Below are 23,819 nucleotides of genomic sequence, written 5' to 3'. Positions count from 1 at the left end.
TCGGGGTTGGTTTATACTCTGACAAAGACAATAAAATAGAATCGACTTTACAGAACACACTCTGTATTCAAACTTACTGCCATGGCGTTTGAGGCTTCCCAAGTTTTTCATGTGCGACCCGTGATATAATATAAGCTTACGGAAAATATCAAATTACTGGGAATCCAATGAAAAGATGCCAACTTTATGGCAATCTAGCACACGAAAAGTAAATCTTACCTTTAGTCAGTAAACCACTCACTTCAGCTTTCTTAGATTTGACGAAATCTTTCTATTACAGAGTAATTGCTACCTACTTAATCAGATTTTATTTTTTAATTTTGATCTTTCCTTGCCTTATTGGTCGAGTGGTCGCAAGTGCAACTGCAGTCTCAGGTTCGATTCTCGGGCAAACTATTACTAGGCTTTTTCCGGTTTTCGATAATTTCTCATTAGTAACACGCAGTCTGGAATTGTATCTAGTATATGACTATAAGCTTATCCTCTATTACATGGAAGTTATAACACAAATGTTGATCTTGATCCTTCGTTTGTGGTAATTCTTGGAACCCTCGAAAGTCGCTAGTAAGATCCGTATTTCGTGTTACTTCTTTCTATATTATTGTGACTTTTGTATTCTTTGACATTGTAGCCAGCAGATAAAAACAGAAATATTATATAATAGAATTTGCTGCTACAAAAAAAATTATGATTTCTTAACATTTATAATTATATTTGTCACTCGTCTATAGCTGTCTCTTGCTTTACCTACGTGTGTTTGTGAAGATCAAACACACTATCTAAGACTCCTATGTCTACCACACTGTATATACTACAATAGTGATATTTGCAGATTATCATAAACACAGAAAAAATCAGTAGTCGTAGGCATAGAACTATCCGATCCCAGCTCAATAATCTTTGGCCTGTCTGGTCTAATATTAGGTGCGCGTGCGACGGCGGTCGTTGCGTATCAGTTTTAGTTTTTATTGTACGCCGCGCAGCGCGCCGCCGTCCGGTGTATTTCGGGAATACTCGGCTTTACGGTCGGGAGACCGCGCTGGCGAAATGTACTGGGCTCATAGGGATTGTGATATAGCTGCTGACTTCATGATGATACTATAAGAGTTCCAACACAGTTGGTTTTGGAACGAGAATATCGTTAAACTGGATAACCATTTAATCCTCGCGAGATAGAGTTGTGTGCAGTCCAAATTGAAATAAATCAGTATCGTGTTCTAGGGTCTAGTAAAATGGAATTATTTTTATTTAAATAACTGTATAATAATCAAGATTAAATAGGTAACATTTAATTATTATCCGAAAAGATTAAACTATGTAATTCAAAGGTGGATCCACCTGTTGTCTTTCCTCTCTTGATGAAGGGTCCCAGAATACACAGTTCATCCGTGGTCATGGCGCTTGCAATAGTGCCAAAATATCGGAAATTCATAGAAAACAATAAGCATGGTAAATAATCCCGTCGAGATCTAATGATAAGGGTCCCAGTGACGCTCGAAACTAATCAGTCATCCCCCAATTAGTACACTTGATGAAGCTGATCTAATATTATTTAATTAGAATAGAATATAAAATGACTAGCACATTGTTAATTATTGATGTCTAGTATAAACAATGGAACGAGTTACTCAAGTTCTCAGAATAGTTCAACCGCTTTCTTCCTGAGGATGTCGTAAAACATCGAATGAAGGAAGTCCGGCCGTCTGTGGCCGTCTGCGGTGGCTCATCTCTATTATTTTACACAATACGCGTCTGGTCGCAAATACTTTTAATTTTTTTTTTGTATGACATCATAGCGGCTTTGTCTAGCGCAGTGCATTTGATATTTCACCTTTTCGACAATATTTACTTGAGTGTATTTTTTTTATAAATTAGATGTTTTTCATAATACATATCTGATTTATTTGACTCTAAACAAAACGACCTGTATTTTTAATAGCAATTAAACTGTTGTTAACCCTTTAACGCCTGTGTTGCCTAACCATATTTTTCGTGTCCCTGCCGCTCACGTTAATTGCTGCGACAGAGAACATTCATGATTTTTTTGTTCTTTCACACCATTACTTCTCCTTATTTAGTATAGATATATTTTTGTTTTTATTTATAACCGCGCGCTTGGGGATATACGGTAATTGATATTTAACTGGATGGTTAAACATATAAATCTACTGATTTGTGAAATAGACATGTGATAGTTTTACTGTATACTAAACACTACATTATTTTACAAAATGATTCGGAAATTAATACCTTTGATACAGTACCTAATAACAAATTAATTCTATGAACAGTTCAGCAATAGCATTCCTATTAAATATTCAGAATCAATTGCATTTGAACACAATTCTAAAATGAATACGATTTGTACCAGTATGTAGTAATATGAACTCGAACTGCAACTAACATGAAATTCTAATCACAACATTAATTTGCCAAAACAGTTTAATATATCGGGAAATGATTGTGATTAGTGGAATATTTCATATCATGCCCCAACTTTATATTTAGAACTATCAATTTTAGGAAACATCGGATGCAAACTCTGTTTTGGACAAAATTAAATTTAATTAATGTTTTATATTAATATTTGGTTGGTTGCTCAATTTTCGCTATTCACTTTTGTTAATTATAATTTGCATGTGCATTCTATCTGTAGGATGTAGATATAAGTAACTGCCCAGTGCCTAGACCTGCTGTACATTGTATTTTATATAACAACATACCTCAACAAAGGTTAACATCTTTGAAAGGAGGAAAAGGTATTCTAGTATAATTTCCTTATCCAATTAATTAGGAAGGAACTAAAAGCAACAAAACATAAAGAACAATAATAATTAGTGAACACTTTGGTATTGCGACTATTTCGAAAACCAGAAATCTCATTTATTTTGTTCGAACCAAGAATCAACACACAGAAAAAACATTAGCCCAACATAAAAGGTCATCTTCATCATGTAATTAGTAAAGAACAGCTGATCTAATCAAATCCGCACATACATCCGATACACAAGGAAAACTATAACAAAATATGATGAACTGTTAACATTTTAATTTTTTCATAGAAAAACCAAATGCAATTTCTGAGAAATAGTGTTCAGACAGAAGATGGGGTGACGTCAGTACCAGTAACTATGTCCAGACTGCTAAATATAGCAGGACTATTAGCATTGTTGACTTAAATGAGCCAGGTCATTATGCCCACATTATGCCAGACGCACATACGCATTGCTTGGAGCGAATTGTCGGCACTGACATGCGATTGGCATCTGCATTAAATATTGGGAGCTCTATTCCTAATTTGCTGTTAGATCATCGTGGTAAACTTGGATGTCTGATATAAACTCGATTCTTAACTTTTTTTATGTTATAAGCCGGTAAACGATCAGACGGATCACCTGATGGTAAGCAATCGCTGCCGCCCATGGACACTTGAAACACCCGAAGCGTTACAAGTGCGTTGCGGGCTTTTTAAGGGTAAGGAAATTAAGGGTTGTTGCGGAATCGGTGTTTGGTAAGAGGGATAATTGGGCCTCCGGTAACCTCACTCACACAACACAAGCATTGTTTCACGTCGGTTTTCTGGGAAGCCGTATCACTCCGTTAGAGCCGGCCCATTCGTGTCGAAGCATGGCTTTCCCACACTTGACTAAATCAATCAAACATTCTGTCCTTAATAATTTTTATTCCTACTCTGCATACCTTCATCACAATGCCGTAATACCTGTCCAAATCCACGTCCAATAAAAATTTATTTTAACCTGAAACATGATTATTAAAAACGTAGAACCAACACGAAATGTAAATATTGAAATTGTAGGTAAATACGTTGTGTAAATGAAACAAATAATACGAACAAATATCTTCCATTTTATTTGTGTTTTATTTTTGTTCTGAGCATTTTTATCTGTAATTTGGGATTACCCCGCGGTATGTTCAATGGAATGATTGCCTTCAGCCATAACAAAGTACAAGTAGGTTTGCCTAAAAATGTTTTAATTGACGATGCCACTTAGGTTTTAGCTTTATGTAACATTTATGTTGCTAAATAACTTCATCTTAAATAAAAATGACTTGGTAGATGCCTAAAAACAGAGTCATCATTTAATCGATTTAGGAATTCAAATTCGGCCGTTACTAACTTTTTTTTTGCATTGAAAATATTAGGTAAATTAATACTTTTAAAGATTTACATTTACATGGTTTAGGTAATTCTACCAGGGTTTTATCAATGATTTTAACTTTTAATCCAATATTTACGTTTGACAAAGTGTAGGTATCTACTATTTAGCTTTCATCAGTATTGAGTAGTACCTATGTTCATTCATGTTTAAATATTCTTGGATTAGCGTGTTTGTTTGTATTTACACTTAAAATAATTGCGAAACAAACTCATACCGACGTAGGTACAGTAACGCAGCGCGCTGTTGATTGATTGATAAGCTTACACAGGTTGATGGTAATATTAAAGAGCCTATAGTTTACATTGATATCAGCTGTAAAGTACTTAAGCACAGACAAGAATTTTTACTTGACTTTTGACTGTTTGCGCCCTTTAGTAATAAATTAACATTTAACGCCTTTCCTGACGTCCGGTAGATCTGATTTAGGTATTTGGTACGTACTCTTAATCTTGATCATACAATAATGCCCATTAAAACCGTAAAAATAATGAAAGATAACGAAAACCATGAAGATTAAAACAATTTAATACTAAAGAAAGAAACCACTGTTCACCCTTTTACAATATTAAAGGTGTGATGATTGGGTCTTATTAACTTTGTACTACGGCACACATAGCGCCATCTACCGGTTCAAGTTTGAACTCATGAAGTAGACGTTTTATGAATTCTTATGACATAAGTATTATTTACTTAATTATAATATTAAATGTCAAATAACAAACTTAAATTATAAATTCATAGCTTAACAAGTGTTTATTTTATTTGAAGAAATATTCTTTAATAATATTGCGTTTATAATACTTCAATGTCAAAATATTGTGACATTCTGAATTAACGCTGTTTTCATAAAAACTGTTCGAGAAAGATTATAAAATATGCTTATTATTTTACAATTTTAAGTTATGTACTTAAAACTATAAAAATATCAAATCTCAAAATCAGTTTATCATAATCGATTTAATAATCGCCTAAGTAGGGCAACACTACTAACTGACGTTTGAGCGTAAACTGTCAAACTTACCGACGATTCCCCGCCCTCTTTCCTCTTGACATTTTGTTCAAGACGAACGTTTATTTTTCGGCATCACACGTTTCGTGTCAAAGCGACTTAAAAGTAAGTGTAAATTATAAAATATTACTGTGATTATAATGTTTAGTGCACCATTAATATATGTGAAACGTTTTATTGCACGATGGTAGTGTATATTGTGTGATCAACTTGGATTTTGGTAATGCGCGCTGAACTTGCACTTTCAGCGGCTAAGTCTCGAGTGTGTTTCGAGTCAAATATCCATCATATTGTTCTTAATCTTAATGTAAAATGTCTCCTCCCAAGCTGGACCCAGGTATTTCACTCATTCCAAACATTTCCAACCGAATTTACACAATTTGGAACCATGTGTTGACAATGTTTTCATGTCGTAAGTTTATGACGATCTCTTTCTATTACCTAAGCTATTACTTATACAAAAATAATTACTTAAGTCGTTGTCCTCGAAGTTATTACTTTGCTAGCATTTTCAATTGAAATTCCTTATCTAACAACCTCAAACTTCTCTCTACACTTATTCCTAACCTCTAAGTGTGCATGTATGATCCAAGTGCGTATTTCCTCGTTTATAAATAAGTCTCCCAAACTTTACAAGTGTTCGAAACGCGCGCAATTATATTGCCAAAATACATTGCCAAGTTGATAACATTATTGCAAGATGCATCTGCATCAGATCAAAAGTAAACAAATCCATACTAAGAATAGAAAAACGTGTTTCTGATAACTTTTACATTATTGTCAATGCTACTTATTAAAATAACTTATTATTTACTGTTGATTTAGAATCTAAGTTCATCTTTATTGCATATATCTTTATGTAGCAGTTATTAATTTATGATTTTATCATCAGAATGCGTTACGTGGCCGCGTATTTACTGGCTGTGCTCGGCGGCAAGGCGTCCCCAGCAGCAGCGGACGTAGAGAAGATCCTCAGCTCCGTTGGTATTGAGGCTGACGGTGAGAAGCTGAAGAAGGTCATCGCCGAGCTCAATGGCAAGAGCGTTGAGGAGCTGATCGAGCAAGGTAAGCTTTGATTGTGAATCTTATTGTCTGAAGAAGCTGAAAGCACATGGTAACATTATTGTAGCATTGATTTCCTGCCAGATTTATAATGGAAAAGAGCTTATACTATCAAAGTGAGCTATATTGTTATTCTGTTGTCTCATACAGTAGGTAGTAATTGAGTGGTTAATGCATAGTTTTATTCACTTAATGATCTTAATCAAATAGTTTAAAAAGTTGTTTTTTTAGTATATAAACTTAACCTGCAAATCAGTCTGTTGAATGTAATTTGACAAAATACGTAGTTTTATTTCACTACTTTGTTTGCTTTCAAGAGTTTGAAGTCACTGTTAAATTTCCGCTTGATTTACATAGTAATGGATTGTTTGATCAATGTGTTTAGGCCGTGAGAAGCTGTCGTCCATGCCAGCTGGTGGCGCCGCCCCGGCCGCCGCCGGTGGAGCCGCGCCCGCTGCTGCTGCCGCCGAGGAGAAGAAGGGTATGTTACCACTTTACTATTATTAGTTTTATTCTATGTTTCATATAGAAGATGAGAGAGAGACACTTCAATATCTGTCATATTTAAGTAGATTTGGTTTTGAATACCATGTAACAAGAAAACCTTATTTGTCACAATTTTATTTTGAAATAGCATAATGATCCAGTGTACTTTTAATGTTATCGCATAACTAGATGCAATCACTACCATGCGGTCAACTATCACACTAGTGAACTGTGAGACAGTTGAATCATATTTCAAGTCAATCTTTTACACAATCAAATTTGTTTCTGATATGATAAATACTACGAATCCATTATCATGATGATTTCAAACAACACCATCTTTCGACTGACAGCCTGTGCTGCTACTTACCATAACTGACGCATCTACTACATCACATACACTGTTCTATCTTCTACTCTGTGCTAACTCCCTCTCTTATCATTGCAGAAGAGAAGGAGACCAAGAAGGAGGAGTCTGAATCAGAAGATGAGGACATGGGCTTCGGTCTGTTTGACTAAATGCACTTCGCAGGTGAGTTATATCTATGTATTGTACATTTATTTATTGTAGGATTAGATTTTTGATATATTCCATATTTAGTCTTCTATAGATTCCATTTCATTATTATGATTGTTATCATTTATTCAAATGATTACTAACTATGCTAAGTGAAATAGTGAATCTGATTGCCTTTGGAAGATTAGTGATATTTCTTTATACATATATTTTTAATGATGATTTCAAACAACACCATCTTTCGACTGAAAGTCCTTGCTGCTAATTACCTAAACTGATGTATTTTTCCACAAAACATTTAAGTTTTTTCTTCCTTAAGTTCAAGCAATAACTCTGTTCTTCTCATTGTTTCAGCTTGCGCGGCGCTGGTCGTTATTCCATTTTCTATGGTTTAAGCGTAAAATGTCGGCATTTATATTTCTATGAAATATATTGCTAAATAAACGTTTTTGGATTTTTATTTATGGACACAAAACACACCTAACCAATTAAAAACTTTCTTAAAATAAAATAACATTTTTATTAAATGGTTAATGGCCACAACAAAGATTAAAGTTTCAACACTATTTAATAATGCATTAGTTATGTACCTAAGCTAGTATTTCTAAGTTAATCAATGTCTAGTTTCTTGAAGGATCCCTCCACGCTACCGAATATATCGGAGATGGTCTTTGGCTTGCCAGGTCGCTTGGATTCCACAACTCTCTTCCTATTTTCTTGGATGAAGAAGTCTTTGTTTGCTCTTAGTCTGGCTAGCATTTCATCTGAAATAGAACGTTTTATGAGAGATTTCGGAAAATTAGTGTTTTTTAAAAATCATGACTGGAAACCTGGGAAATAGTCTGTAGGTAAAGTTCAACATTTTGACGATATAATTTCGTCTAGCACACTCCTAACTGCAATAATCCATTTTTTAGCTTCCATCCATTTTATCTATTCATACAAGTACTCGTTAATTAAAACAAATTATGCCTCATGGAAATACATAAGTGCTTGTAAGTATTCAATCTTATTACTACTGCCTCTTACCTCTACATTCATCAAACGTTTTGAACTCGCCGCCCGCTTCCTTAGGCAGCCCCGTCATCGGCACATACTTGTCCAGGGTCTTGGCTCCGATCTGGTGGATGATCAGTACATCCAGCAGTTCCTTCTTCATGAACGGCTTGATCATCATCATCAGCCGGTCCATGAACGACGGCGCGTTTAGGAAGTGGAGCCCTTTTACTTTTACTAACATGGCTTCCTGGAAACAGAAGTTTTAATGAATTAACTTTATTGTGAATAGTTAGTGAAGTTTTTATATAAATCTCCCACAGAAATGGAGTTCAAATCTAGTGCTTGGTTCCTAATATCAGTAGAATGCCTAATGATTCCGTACTTACATTATTTAATAACTTAGATGTTAGGTAACTACCTATGTATTTATAATTTTTGTAGTTATCATGGTAATCAGTAATTTTTTTAAGGGAGTGGGAGCTAATTACTCGTTGTCTTCTCCCGCCTTGAGGGAGGCGAGAGGGAGTATCAGACTTACTGAGTAAAAACACCCCGCTTTACCCTTTTTAGGGTTCCGTAGCCAAATGGCAAAAAACGGAACCCTTATAGATTCGTCAAAAAATCGAAAATTGGTTTGAACGAGATATCATTATTAGTTTTTGAGAAATTAAACATTTTCAAAAACCGCAAATATAACTTTGTCGTCCATACAAACACTATGTAAAACCAAGTTATTTTACAACTTTTATATTATGTCATCTACTTGCTGTTACGGAACCCTTCATGGGCGAGTCCGACTCGCACTTGGCCGGTTTTTCCTACTCCTGCTTTTCGAGCCGAAGCCCCAGTCACCCAGTCACCACCTAGGCAATCCGCGGTAGTGGTATAGTTTTTTTATAATAGGTATATCTTAAATTCTCAGAACAGACCAAACTATAAACACGTTTCATTAAAACTAAACATTACCTGTAAATAATACAAGAACTGCTGTATAGTCTGCACATCGAGCTTGGTGAGATGTCCTAGCTTCAGACCGTCCAGGTCGAAGATCAGCACGAACCCTGGCCACGTGCCTTCTTCGAACTGCCACAGGTCCAGGATCATTAGCACTGACCTGGAGTCAAAATTATTAAAATAGATACCTTGATCCACATCATACAACAATTTCCATACACTATTCACATGAAGCTAGTCTTGTCGTCAATCGATTTTCAACTTTCCTGCCTCGTAATAAAGCCGATAATCCCTTAAAATAGTTTAGGATAGCATGATGTGCTAGTGTCTACAAACCTGAGTGACTTGGCGAACTCGAAGTTTCTTGGCTCGTAGTCCAGCAGCCGGCAGTAGAATACTGCGTCGCCATTTACTGACCGCGTGGGGAGCGGTTGTAGTAACCTGGAATATATAAACAGACCATGTTTAGATACACCAACATACAATGACAGGTTCATTATTAGACTGAGACTTCCTCTACATAAGCGGGTTTGCCATCATCTCTACGCTCAGTTAGTGTTAGTGTTTAGGACATTGAAAAACCATAACTTAACTAGTATTACTTAACGTGAGTTAGCCCAAACCAACCCCTAATCTTTAACTCTACCCAACTTCATTAGGTGTCAAGTTGCTGAAATTCAAAACACCATCCACCTATCGTCTTTCCTAAAAATTCAAAAGGTTTGAGAAACCTAAATGCGTAGTCCCTTATTCAGATCTTACTTCACTCACGTCATCGGCATTAGGTGCTTAACAACTTATGATTTTTGGTATGGTTTTTGGTAGTTACATTCAGTAGCCACTTACACTTTATGAAGATTATCTTCAGTCTTGTTGTCGACGGCCCTGTCCTTGAAGAAGTTGGTGAACAGCGTCCGCAGCGTGTAGTGCAGGTCCAGCACCTGCTTGGACACCTCCGCGCTGCGCTCGCAGCAGTGGTAGATCAGGATCAAGTCCAGATCTGGAAAATTTAGAAGGAAAGATTTAAGAGACACGAAGCTAAAAATGAAGTTTCACCAAAGTTAGTAAGGACTTACCTATATTCCTAAATACTTTTAGTACGTATTCTACGCACTTTTACTACTTACTACATAATTTTATTCACGAGGGAGAGCCATGCTTCTTGCTGGCTTGACCAGTGATGCCAGTCTCACAGAAAACCTGGAGCTGCGGACGACCTAGCGGGTTAGCGGAACTCCGTCTCGAAGCAGCAGTAGGAACGGGGGTGGTTTTTAGTCAGTAAGTGAAGTGAGTAGATCAAGAAACACAAAGCAGTAACTTTGTGTTCCGCCAAATTTGCGGAAATCCAACCTTGTCCTTTAATACCCACAGGCCGACTACACATTTGTAACTCCCCAAGTCCTCTGCCACCTATTGCGGGGATCATTTGCGACCCTGTCCCATAAAAAATAGTTCCAACCTAATCTAGATTCAAATAGGGTAGGTAGCCATAACAAAATATTGTTCATTGCAAAATGATCGCGCAACAATAGATGTAGCGAAGTGATAGGTAGCCCTACACTTGGCAAGTTGGCATACAATACTGGCTGACTGGCATACTGATTGCAAACTTACTAAATAGTTTAACTTGTTGAATACTTAACATTAAACATTTATTTCAAGTGTCATTAACCGGCAGATCCAAAGAGGAACCAAGTTTACATCACAAACAATGAAAAAACCTAAAACTAATAAACAGTTGTATGTGGCTCCGTTCGCATCAATAACAATAGGTAATCATAGCAACGAACGAAAAGCCTTTGTACCAAAATTCATCAATAGCGGTGCAGCCGTTTATGAGTTGTAGTTTACCAAATAAAATAAGAAACATATTTTATGTTTACTTGATTAATATGTTGTGTAGGTACCTACATGTGTTTATTTTAAGGTATCTAATAATAACACATAACTTAAAGGTCGCAACCAAAAAAGTATCTAGGTATCTACAAAAAATTTAAATCCTGATTGGACAAAAAATGTTTAATAATAAATGAAGCAGTACGCGATTGGCTCATTAAGTGAGAAAATCCTTGGTGCTACACGTGATACTAAAACATGCTTACCTAGACGAGTCTACTAAATTGAATAACGATTAAAATTACCTTCACAAAGTTTGATAGACAGTTACCTACTTAACACGTTAACTGCCGCGTAGATCACCGGTGACCTACGTTAGTGGAGGATTTGCTTTCAACAGTTTTCTGATGGCAGTTAAAGGCTTAACATTTGGAGTTACCTACTCAGACAAAATTGCATTTTTAATCAACGAATTTTGTAGATCACACAGTGTGAATGAGTTGAGTTGTTCACTGTGCGAATCGAACTTGTGACACGTGTCAACACCAACCGATTTGCCACTCACTGCACTATAACAGCAGTTCCCACGAGTAAGCTATGATTATGTACAAAATAAAGCATTGTTTATAAAACTGCTTATTTGCATTTTTCGCCAAATAAGCAGAAATAATGTGTTTTAAATTGATTTTTAAACAACTGAAAATACAATAAATAGCTAGCTATTAGGTAAATTATAAAAACTGTAGTGTCACTGTTTTGAGGCAATTGAATAGGACCCAACCCATGTATGTATTGTATTGTCGGTACCTTAGAGATTACGTGGAAGGTCGATTGGTAAAATGTGTATTTAGCTGGTTAAATCTGAATAATAAGTTAAATCTGAATAATAAGTTAAATCTGAATAATAAGTGATACGGCGTCGACTATTTCGAGTATGATTCGGTGACAATAGGCATGATGACGGGGTGTGAAAAATCTATCTATTTGGTCCGTCAGTTAGGTAGGGCAAGTGACCCGGTTGTGGCCATCGACCCCTTTGTGGCCATTTGGGCCTTTAAATATTTATAACTAAGGCATGGACAAATAAATTACTCTGTGATGTACAGTATTTAAAATATTGAATATTGTAGACACTGATACCGTTGGCAGCTTTAATGTGTCAAACTTCACTTCGATGCAACAAGTCATTCTTTTTAGTTGAGGGTGAAATTGTTAAGATCTTAACAAAAAGGTTAAGGCGAGCGGGTGAGGATTTGGTTTTTATTTTTTAAATCTTTGCTTATTGTTTGGATGTTTATGTTAATACTACATTAAGAATATATTGTCTAAATGAAACTAAAGTTATTTTGCCGCTATGTTTCTGAAGTGAGGTTAATAGAAGGTGGCCACTAATGGAGACAAAATTAGGAAATTTCTCCATCTTTGGCCACATGGCTGGCCAAAACTGGTGTACATAGACACCCCACTTCTTCCCCTTTATTTTATCGTGGCTTTTTTTCCTTGGCTTTACATATCAACAAATACATATTTTTCATTTTCAGAGATGCAATAAATTGCCTTCACACAAAGGGGAGGTCAGTTTACTTTGCAGCTTTTATCAACGTCATATAAATGTTGATCTCTTTATTTGTAAGTTAAATTAAAGTGAAGTAATAATATTTCATATTTTCCAAACTAAATAAAAATCATTGTTTGTAAAATGTCCAATTTAATTAATAAATTTTGATTACTTTTATAGTATTTTTTGATGGCCAGAACTGGCACACGACCGTGGCCAGAAATGGCACGAATCTGGCCAAAAATGGCACAAACTCCCTTTTTTTTTCTTTTTTATACAGTTATTTTTCTATTGGACGTTCTTTAAAAGAGGGGTTTTCTTAAGCAAGGTTAATACATGTTAAATGACTTTTTACAAGAAATATGTTCGTGATAATAAAAACTATAAGTTAAGAAAGCCTCAAAGTCGACAAAATTCTTAAAGTGGCCACAACCGGGTCACTTACGATACCTAATGAAAAAATAATTAGACATGTATTTTATATTTGTCTTATATGGTAATAACAATATCTACTTAGATAAAAGGAATGTACCTAAGTTTAGGAGTGGGAGCAAATACGTTATTTCTACGTATAAAATGTAACCTACCTAGGAGTGACGTCACACGATATTTTATATCAGTAAGTATAACGTCAAAAGTAGTTTTTGTTTCCGTACGAAAATAAAAAATACGTGTGTAATTTTTTTAAATAATGTACAAGAAGGACATTAAAATAAAAATAAGTCATCTACCCTGTTGTCATGTATTGCTGAACCCTACGCCATTACTAGTAAACTCAAAAAAAACGTGTTCAGTCTAGATATTGAGCCAAACACGTCTTCTTCAATAGTCACGCTTGCAGCTAGTCGATCAACGAGACTGTCTCTTACAGGGCACAAGAAGCTAATAAACTAACTGCATTAACCGCTGCCTTATTACGTGTTTCCTTGTAGGTAATCCTATTTAATGACATTTTAATAACAAAACGAGGTGGTTAGTACCGGGTCTAATTGCTTCATGTTTAACTTTTAACCCCGTTTAGAATCTAGGCATAGCTAGGTAGTAAGATATCTCTACTGTTTATTCTGTCATTTAATCTTTGTTTGGTTATTTGAATAGAAAAGAAAAGTCATTGGGATTGACAAAAAAAATATTCGTAATTAAGTCAAACTAGGCAAGTGCCAGGTTACAGAAACAGACGCCGCCAAAGATAATTAATTAGGTGCGCATATGAGGTGCTTGCTTAGGGCGCTCTCAGGGTTCTCAAGGTTCCACCTCTAGGCTCTCAGACATTACAATTTACACTTAGTTAAAGTAAAAAGTAAAAAACCTAAGTGGGTACACTTAGGGCTTTTTTTTTGAGCGGGAAGAATTATCCAATTACTTCTCCCGCCGAGGTGAGAGGGCTTACTGACTAAGGCCGGGACTCCACCAAAGCGGAGACGAGACGAGCGGAGAGGAGATGTTTTTTAAACAACCAATAGAATTGAGTTATTGACACGTCTCCTCTCCGCTCAGCTTCAGTGGAGATCGCTGTGCGGAGATGTGTAATATTTGTATGTCGCGATGGAAGCGGAGATGTGAGCTGTGCGCGGACGACGCGCAGTGGAGACGAGAGATGTGAGCGGCGTGCAGTGAGCGATGTCACCCTCCCCCCTCTCGCCCGCTAGCAACCCGCAGAACCCCGCGCGCGCGCCGGCCGGCCGTGTCAGAATGCGTACTGAGCACTCAACGCCCCGCACCCGAGCTGAAAAACATCTCTTCTCGCACAGCACACAGCACACCGCACACATCTCTGCTTTGGTGGAGTCCCGCGAGCTGAAAAACATCTCTTCTCGCACAGCACACAGCACACCGCACACATCTCCGCTTTGGTGGAGTCCCGGCCTATAAACCGTCCCGTTCCTACTCCTGCTTTCCGACTCGGAGCCCTTGTGTTCCGGTAGGTAGTCCGCAGCATGAGCCCTACTGGGTCCCATTTGTAGTGGTCTGACGGCTCTTTGACTTAGGTAGGTGGAGTCCGTGGAGTGTTAAGTAGGTAAACGTAGGTCTGTACATAGACTGAAAAAACACAATGATAAATGTACTTAATTAGATTAATTAGAGACGATTGCATTGTTTATATGCATATCGAATGCATTGAACATAACTAAACACTTATCTCAGTTGCATTATGCTAAATTATGTTTTTTGTCTACCGTTTATCGCAAGAAGTGTCGAGTCAGTTAAATGGTAGAAAAAATGGCGCAGATCAAGGCTGGATGTAATAAGCTGACATTAACACACTTCCTCGTCCTATAGGCCAGTATTTTATCTTCTAATTGGATAGTACTTAAATATGAGTGACGGTAAATATGTGAGTTGTTTATTCAGGCTACTGTGTGTTTGTTATGCTACATATACCTAGGTGTATGGTAGATACCTAGGGAATTATACAATATATTTCATTAGGTATTTAGCTAGATAATAAAAACTGTTCGTTCGGCATATGTATTGTGTTCCGCGACTTAAAAAACCGTCAGACCACCACATACCCCATGTGTAGACCCAGTAGGGCTGATGCCCGATATAGAGAATTAGAATTAACTGGTTACCGGGGCTATGGTTTGAAAAGCAGATGTAGGAACGGGGGTGGTTTTTAGTCAGTAAGAGTCTGACTTCTTCTGACCCTTCGCCTTACCCAAGGCAGAAGTCATTGGTTGATATTTCCCCTTAATAATAAGTTTAAAATTTTCCCCCATAAAAAACAAAGCTTAATTTTATAGTTATAACTCCAGGTACCTTTCAACATTTGTAAGGTAAATAAATATAAAAGGCGTATGCATAATATGGTCAGTAGATAAAACACACACAAAGTAAGATACTTGCTATGTAGATTGTAGATAGCAGAATAATATTGCATCCGTATACATATACCTACCTACATATCGACAGGTTTCTAACATTACCCATTCATGGATTCTCAAGGGACACGCTGCATATACTCGTACATAAATAATTTATAAGTATGTGGTGATTAATGATTGATTACCGCATCAAACAATTATGTATGAAGATAGTCAGACCACAGAACTTCCTAGTACCTATACCTATTACCTATAACATTACGCTTTAGCAGGTGTATCTCTCGTTGATATCTTGTAGAGATCAGCGGGAAAGCACAGGTACTTATATACGAAAAGACACAATGACTTCTGAGTTTTTTTATATATATGTAGTTATATTCATTTTGACGTGTAAAATTGCTCTTTTGTAGCCTATTTGCAAAAATAAATTCATTGTTTCAGAAGTTCCTTGGTTATATACAACATCAGATTATATAAAGCTTATCACCATCACTTCCGAAGAGAGCTCGATACCATTCTCGCTCGTCATTGGTCGACATTATTCCTATTGCAGACCGCGATCAATTCATTTCTATCTTTCAAATTGAAAGTTACAGAATAGCCTAGCTGATTCGTATTTGAACTCACACACGTCTTATTCCACCTTTCCCTCAAATCTAGACAAAGATAACAAATGGCGTTACCATCGTTTCCAGTTCCCCTGGTCTTGCCTACCTGTCATATACTCCCCGGGCAGGTGAGGCTGCGTGTTCAGCCAGTCGCGTAGCTTCTTGATGTCTTCTGGAGTGGTCCCCGTGTTCTTCTTGTACTCGTCTTCTAAGGATATGCCTTTTATAGCCATTTTGCTGGAACAATGGAGAAGAAATGTTTTTATAAATTGTTGTCTGGCTAAGGAAGGTTAACCTGACTTGTATGTATGTATATTAGCTAAGTAAATAACAAAATATCCTAAGAAAGTGATCATTTTAAACTATTTGAAGCTGTAACACTTTATTTCTAAGTTTTTTTTTATCAAAACCTCTTGGTAAACATCGTGCTTAAATCAGGGCGCTTCCTATTCTTAAAATTAATCTCAATGTCAATCCAATAACATTTCAATAATTATCCAATTATTCAATGTCAAAACCATACAGCATTCAGAGTACGGAATATAAAGCCAAACTCCATACCAATTAGTTCATTGGAATGGGCGCTAGTGTTTCAATTCAAAAGTACAAAACACAATACAAAAAAACATTTTTCATAAACTCGCTCTGTTGCTCCTCCGAGTTGCAACGTGCAGAAAGGACAAACAAACAAACACATTTTCCCATTTATGTATGGATATACACTTTACGAATCTAGGAAATAAGCTTAACTTACAATAGTCACCTGTTTATTCTAACTGGTACAATAAAACCAATAAATAGCTCTGGCAAGTAAACTTCAAGTCGCATTGTTATCTTAGTTTACAATTTAGGTATAAACAAAAGAAGATAACATCTGAAGCTACCTGCTTAGTTACACCGACTAGATCATTAATGCGATTATAAGACAAAATGTCCGACAATGAATACAACATTTTTTCTTAAAGGTTGTGGGAACCTCATGTCAACGACTTTTAATAAAAGATTAAGAAAATATTAATTAATTGCTGCTCAGGTCTTATTGATCGTAGCGTGATGTTTTATAGCCTATAACCTACCTTGATAAATGCGCTATCCAAAACAAAGAGAATTATTCAAATCGCACTAGTAGTTCCGGAGATTAGCACGTTCAAGCAAACAAACCAACTCTTCAGTTTTATATATTAGTAAAAATAAAGTATAGTATATAGATTTTAAAACGACCTCCTAAACTTGGATCCGTTTCAGGTTTCATCTAAGTATTGTATCCTTATATGTCAAAATAAAAATACGCGTCTAAATACTAGACGCGTAAATTATCATCTGACTGACAGACTAGTTATTTTTTACCCAATTTTATTTCATCACGATTAACAATAGCCTGTGAACCATTTAAAAAAATAGGCATGACGAAGATTTTGTTCCATCTTTTGATTAATAGGTTAAACACGCCATTTATCTATAACTACATACCGAGTAATCTGTATGCTGTATGTAGGATTGTAGGTACAAGCTAATTTGTCAAATAAATAAAAACTGCCTGCCAGGGACATGCTAATTGTTGCTCTTACCAAATACTTTGTAGTGGGTAATATCTATTTTCTAAGTCATATCATATCACTTCACGCCATGTACCTATTTAGTTACGTTGTGCCCATTAGGGCACAACGCCCTAAGCATTAGCTTAGGGCGTTGTGGTTCCTACCTATATGTGCTTAATTTATCATTGTAACTAGGTAATTGATCTCCAATACAATACAAATTTAATTCAGCTGATTTTTATATATCTACAGCATTAGGTAGGTACAATTTGGACTTAGAAGTTACCCACTGAATGAATTTTGCTGTTATTCCTATCCTGTATAGTGAACCTAGGTGTCGCGTTCCGCACTTGCCTCAAGAAGCCATCAGACCACCACAGATGGACCCAGTAGGCCTGATAACCGACCCAGAGCTGCGGACTGCCTAGCGGGTTATCGGCTCCGGCTCGTAGAGCACGAGTAGGAACAGGGTAGTTTTTAGTCAATAAGAGTATAACGGTGGTGTAATAATAATTAGTGGATACCAAACGTATCCACAGCAACGTAGCGCATCTCTGGTGGAAAATCAGTCACCTAATTTACTAAGTAGGGACTATTTTCGAAATTAAAGCTAGACTAGACTAATCACAACTTTATGCGAATAGTTGGATGGTAGGAACTTCTGCTAGGTATGTGGATGTCCTTGACTATCCCAAACTGGATCGTGGCTAGTCTGAGGTCATTGACACTAGGCCGCACGAATAGTAACTGTCTAATGGTCATAGTATATTGTGAAAGAGCAAGATTTAGTAGATATTTGGGCCTATCTAAATCTCTTCTTGAGGTTTGAAGGACTTAAATCTAAGAAGAATAACGTAGAAGTGAATTTATTTCTGAGGCTCACAGTTCTCACACATTTAATTACTAATAGGTAGCGGAGGATTTTCCTTCAACAGTTTTCTATTGAAAGTCAAAGACTTAAGCAAGCATTGAGATTGGCCATTGATTATAGTATAAAAGACCGATAAATATTTTTTTTCACAAAATCAGAGTTATTTTGTGCTTTAAAATTAATTAGATAGGCAAAAACCAGCTATATGTATAGGTAGGTAGGTAGGTAGGAGACATGTATTGGAAATAAAAGTCAATGAACCCAATGAACTTTTGACAACAATATATTATTGGGTAAAACCCGCTACGATATTATGGTCTAAGAATTAGCCACAAGACGTCAAAGTCTGAACATAAGCCTCCACAATTATTTCTATAGAGTCCCTTCCAGCCAGCAGGTTAAAACTGACCTATGTTTTAAAAGAAGGAAGATAAAATAACTTCTGTCAACTGGGATTGGTCAGCTCCAGACTGCATTAAATTTTATTGTCCTCTAGGTTATATTCTCTTTCTATCGCTTTGACTGAATATTAGTTTTACATTGTTCTCACATAGTTGAAGTAATCGAAACAATGTAACCAAGAATTATATTGTAAATCTGATTGAAAAAGAGTAACCTATGGAGTTTCTTGCTCGTTCTTCTTCATAGGAATCTACACTTTGGAACGAGCAAATAGCTTCACTAGAGGACTGACCGACAGACAGACGTTATTAATATTATTATATTTACTTTGACGTTCAAAAGTGCCTTCCTGGTCTATTTGAAATAAATGATTTTGACTTTGACTTCTTATATTTATTTACCAATATACAATACAGTTATTAAATGGTATACTCATGCACCTTCGTGTACATAATTGTACCGATAGATATCATATAATTTCATGCACTTATTACAGTAACTAGTAGTGTAAATAAACATGTACCTAATATGGTGCTCCGTGTGTAATTACTGGTCATAAAATCTAATCTATGTGGTTATCTTAGTAAAACCACACTATCTTTATCTGATTCTATTTGAACATACGAGTAAATACTAGCTAGGTTACCTAGGTAACAGCTGTGTGGTCAAATACATTTGACTTGCACTTGCACGGGCGCGGTGGCTGGGCAACTGGCTGCCATGCAACGTGTTGGGGATCCGATTCCCGCACGAAGCAACTATTTGTGCGACCCAACAAATTGTTGTTTCGGGTCTGGGTGTCATGAGCATATTATGAAATTGTATATTTGTAAACGCACCCACGATACAGGAGTAATTCCTAGTGTGGGGAAACGTTTACAAAAAAAAAACAAATTGTAAATAGCCGTAGCCTTCCTGCAGGTTGTAAGAGATGACTTAGAGGATATATATGTACTTATATATCTAGGTAACACTTTGTTACAAAAGCACTAGATTTCGAATGATGTAGGTAGATAGTGTGACTAGATTTTATTACAAATTATTTTAATGTCTTAATTCCCACACATTTTAATTTTATTGTAAGTATTTCAAATGCAAGACATAAAATAAATTAAAGCTTTGTTTCTAGTGTTTAATAATAATATCACTCTATGTAATAACATGGATATATAAATTATAATCATATCCTACGATCTTGTTTCTAACCAATCCCACTAATATTATAAATGCAAAAGTTTGTCAGTATGTTTGTTACTCTTTCACGCAATAACTACTGGGCAGTTCTGAATGAAATTAGGTTTAGACATAGATTATAGTCTGAAACCTATAATAGCTACTTTTCATATAGTGACAGAAAATATAGATGAGAATTTAATAAAACACTTTTTTATGGTATAAACCGGTAAACGAGCAGACAGATCGCCTGATCGTAAGCAATCGCTACTGCCCATGGACAACCCGAAACACCAGAGGCGTTACAAGTGCGTTGTCTTTTAGGGGTTGTTGGGGAATCGGGGATTAGGAACACAACGCAAGCGTTGTTTCACGTCTGTTTTCTATAATATGAATTCTAAATACCCATTCAAAGATTTAGGCAATATTTCCTACTAAACAAACGATTAAGAACCGAAAAATTCCATGGGCCGAACACAACAAAAGCAACAATAAAAAAAAAACATTATTGCCAAACGAAATTGTACTCACCGCTTACAAAAATTAAATTCAAATCACAAAATACACTGAACAATGCTCACAATTTATTTATTTATGTAACACGTGTAATCCTTGCGGTCGCTCACACTCCACTGTGTGTAGGTTGCGGTCTCCTAAACTATGCACCGCTACGAACCTGCCATAGTCTACGCACTAGGTAAAATAACAGCGGCGGCCGAACGTGACCAGGGATTGTAATTGGTTAAATGATAGGCAATGTTTACCGTATTTTAGATTAATGGTGCTTTTCCACCAGAGATGTGATATGCTACGTTGCTGTGGATGCGTTTGGCTTCCATCTATCATATTCATTGGCGCACATAGCTTAGCACTGGTGGAAATGGACTCAACTAAGCTATGTTTTTTATATGGAAATATGCGTGCTATGGTTTGTTTCCCTATCATCGATACATAGTACCTATACTCGAGCTACGCATCTTCCTCGCATAGCTACTTTGCCGCGCTTTACTTTGGCGCATCTATGGAGATACCTATGCTACGAGGATAGCACATCTTACTCGCACAGCTAGGAACGAGGTGATCTTTAGTCTGACACTCCTTCTAACATCGGAGAAGGCGGGAGAAGTCATTGGATGAAAAAATGCTGTTAATTTCGATTAACGATTTGACTTATGTGATTAATTTAATTCATTCATTTAAACATCGACGTTTTATAGACTAAGTGCGTTGCAATAAAAAAAAGTATCCTTTAAGACATAAATAAATCCTATAATCGATCGTTCTTTTATTTTTCATGAAGTGATTTATTGAAAGGATTATGCAAAAATATATTTATTTATATTAATCATGTCCTGCCTGTCTCGGATATTAATTTTGTAAAAAAAAGTACTTTATTAGACTTGTTTCACAGTCACACTCTACTGCATAGCAGAATCCGTTGATTGCTGGACATTTCTTAACGTAATGAGACAATTCAAATTTAGCAATCCTAAATTCTTATTTAAAAAGATATTTCTTACAAAAGCTAGCCTTTTTACCATAAATATATGCAAAATTTAGAGTTTTTTGACAAAAAGAAAATAAACCTTTGCTGTGTGGATCCGGAGGAGAAGTACGGTATCCATAAACCACAAAACAATTGAAATATCATTGTATAATATTATATCAAACAATTGAGGTAACATTCCCAGACTACTAGCCGAAATAGAAAAATGAGAAGTTCAGTTTTATTACTCTTGTTATTATATCCTTCAAAGCTTGTTTAGTAGGTCCTGACTACAATTTGAACAGTTGATTCACAAGGTAATCAAAACCTGCTATTGATTTTTATACCCAGGTCCCAGATAGATGAAGTATTTTTAGATACTATTCCATTTCTAACTGTGGGAGACCCATGCTTCGGCACGAATACGGCTCGACCGGAGTGATACCACGGCCTCACTTAAAACCGACGTTTCGTTGTGGGAGTGAGGTGACCGGAGGCCCAATTACTCCCTTTTCCCAATCTTCCCATTCCCCGCTTCCCCTCCTGCTTACCATCAGGTGAAGCGTCGGTTCGTGTACCGGCTTATATCATAAAAAAATCAGCTTCTCAATAATTAGCATCACTTTCAAGCTCGAACATTGAAGCTTAAAAACTTCTAACATCTTTTGCTTATATAAAAGTAATCAGTAATTAATGATCAATATCACGATTATATCTAATTATCAACTAGTTTTTACACACACGTGTTAGGAAACCAGAAATAAAAGCGTGGCCTTTAATTCCTAGACTGCTAAAAACGTGCCTAAGGTTAGAGGTGAATAAAAAATGTTGAAAATCAGCATGACTACAAGTTTCCTTGGTACCTATTGGTTTTATTAAATTATTGTTTATTTATTATTGATGTGCTTGTACCTATGTATGACTAAATCTTGTTTGTATTAAATAATATTTCTGCTGACATTTTTATTAATTAGTTACATTTTATTATAATTTTGTTGTTCATCGCTAGGTTTCAATGTGTCTTGATCTCATATTTTTTTTATTATAGGCACTGTCTAAAAATAAAGCATTTTTACTTATAAACCTATATTATGTCGGGTGAGCCTATTGTAATATACTGGGCACAATTCCAGGCTCCATGCTACTATTGAGAAATTTTCGAAAATATTGGAATCGAACCCGAGTCACCCCGAGTCCTCTTGTCCGGCAGTGGCACTTGCGACCACTTGGCCAATGATGCAGTCTACGATTGAAATCCATATTCACCTACGATTGATATCCTTTTTTTATCTTTCTACGTGATACAGTGGTACCTAACGTATAAATCAAACACCTATTTGAATAACGTGACTTATTACCTAAATACATAATAATATAGCATTGAATTAATTTAGGGAATGTCGGATTAGGGCGTGGTCTGACCTTACTAGTTAACTACGTATTAGTACATCTAACAACGCTTTACGGAAATAGCCCTTACAATACAATTAATTATTTATTCTTGACATCTCTGATATACGAGTATTATGTTATTCGAATTAATAATGTTTATGCGTACTTTGGATCGTTTTATTGCGAAATTTGTATTTATGGGTATCCTACAAATATTATAAATGCGAAATTTCTTTTGTTTGTTTGTTACTCCTTCACGTCAAAACGGTTGAAGGGATCGAGATGAAATTTGGAACAGGGGTAGGTTATGGTTTGAAATAAAAGATACACTACTTTTTTATCCCAGAGTTTCGCGGGTGAAGCCGCTGGCTAAAGCTAGTATTGTTTATAAATTACATGTTTAGTATCTATAGAAAAACAACCAAACAGTGACATCGTCCTTATTTGCAATTCAAATTAATGCCAACGAGATTTTTGGATTTGTACCTGGTATAAAAATATCTCGGTCTAAAACCAGTACCAAAAATAAAGGTATTCAAAATGTATTTTTGTGTATTACCTAACGACATTATGAATTTAAATTGCCCAAAAAGTTTCCTAGAGGTTAAAGTATTTAAAAAAATAAAATCTAATAGGTCTTAGAATCGATATTGTGATCGAAAAAGTGGTTGAATTGATATTTTTCTGCACTACCATGGTACACGATTAATAAGTAAATAAATAAATGAATTTTCATTAAAAACTGGTATAATTATGCTGCACTACTAATCATCGCAGTGATACTGTCGGAGCCTACTGTTTTAGTATGAGCAGTAAGTTATATTTCTGCACTTTAAATATAATAATAATGTACGAAATTGTGTACGTTGTCTTATAAAATGCCTTTAATTACACGGGACTAATAGTCAAAGTCAAAGTCAAA

General features: G+C 36.0%; 2 protein-coding genes across 2 annotated transcripts; one reads left to right on the top strand and one right to left on the bottom strand.

Annotated features, from left to right (window-relative positions):
• The first annotated feature begins 5,124 nt into the window (after positions 1-5,124).
• On the top strand, positions 5,125-7,703 carry LOC118274965 (60S acidic ribosomal protein P2). Its single transcript, XM_035592785.2, has 5 exons — positions 5,125-5,295; positions 6,083-6,255; positions 6,638-6,733; positions 7,187-7,270; positions 7,610-7,703. Exons 2-4 carry the CDS (start codon positions 6,084-6,086, stop codon positions 7,255-7,257), a joined length of 339 nt encoding a protein of 112 aa, XP_035448678.1. The 5' UTR covers positions 5,125-5,295; position 6,083; the 3' UTR covers positions 7,258-7,270; positions 7,610-7,703.
• Positions 7,704-7,751: 48 nt separating this feature from the next.
• LOC118274706 (clavesin-1-like) lies at positions 7,752-20,688 on the bottom strand. The gene is made up of 7 exons (XM_050696707.1): positions 20,551-20,688; positions 16,142-16,272; positions 10,055-10,208; positions 9,545-9,649; positions 9,221-9,368; positions 8,285-8,501; positions 7,752-8,019 (listed from the first exon to the last, which is right to left on the bottom strand). The coding sequence occupies exons 2-7, from the start codon at positions 16,266-16,268 to the stop codon at positions 7,865-7,867; spliced, it is 906 nt and encodes a 301-aa protein (XP_050552664.1). The 5' UTR covers positions 16,269-16,272; positions 20,551-20,688; the 3' UTR covers positions 7,752-7,864.
• Between the last annotated feature and the right edge of the window lie 3,131 nt (positions 20,689-23,819).

The sequence above is a fragment of the Spodoptera frugiperda genome, chromosome 11, assembly GCF_023101765.2.
Source record: "Spodoptera frugiperda isolate SF20-4 chromosome 11, AGI-APGP_CSIRO_Sfru_2.0, whole genome shotgun sequence".
NCBI lineage: Eukaryota > Metazoa > Arthropoda > Insecta > Lepidoptera > Noctuidae > Spodoptera > Spodoptera frugiperda.
This window is presented reverse-complemented; position numbering and strand designations above follow the sequence as displayed.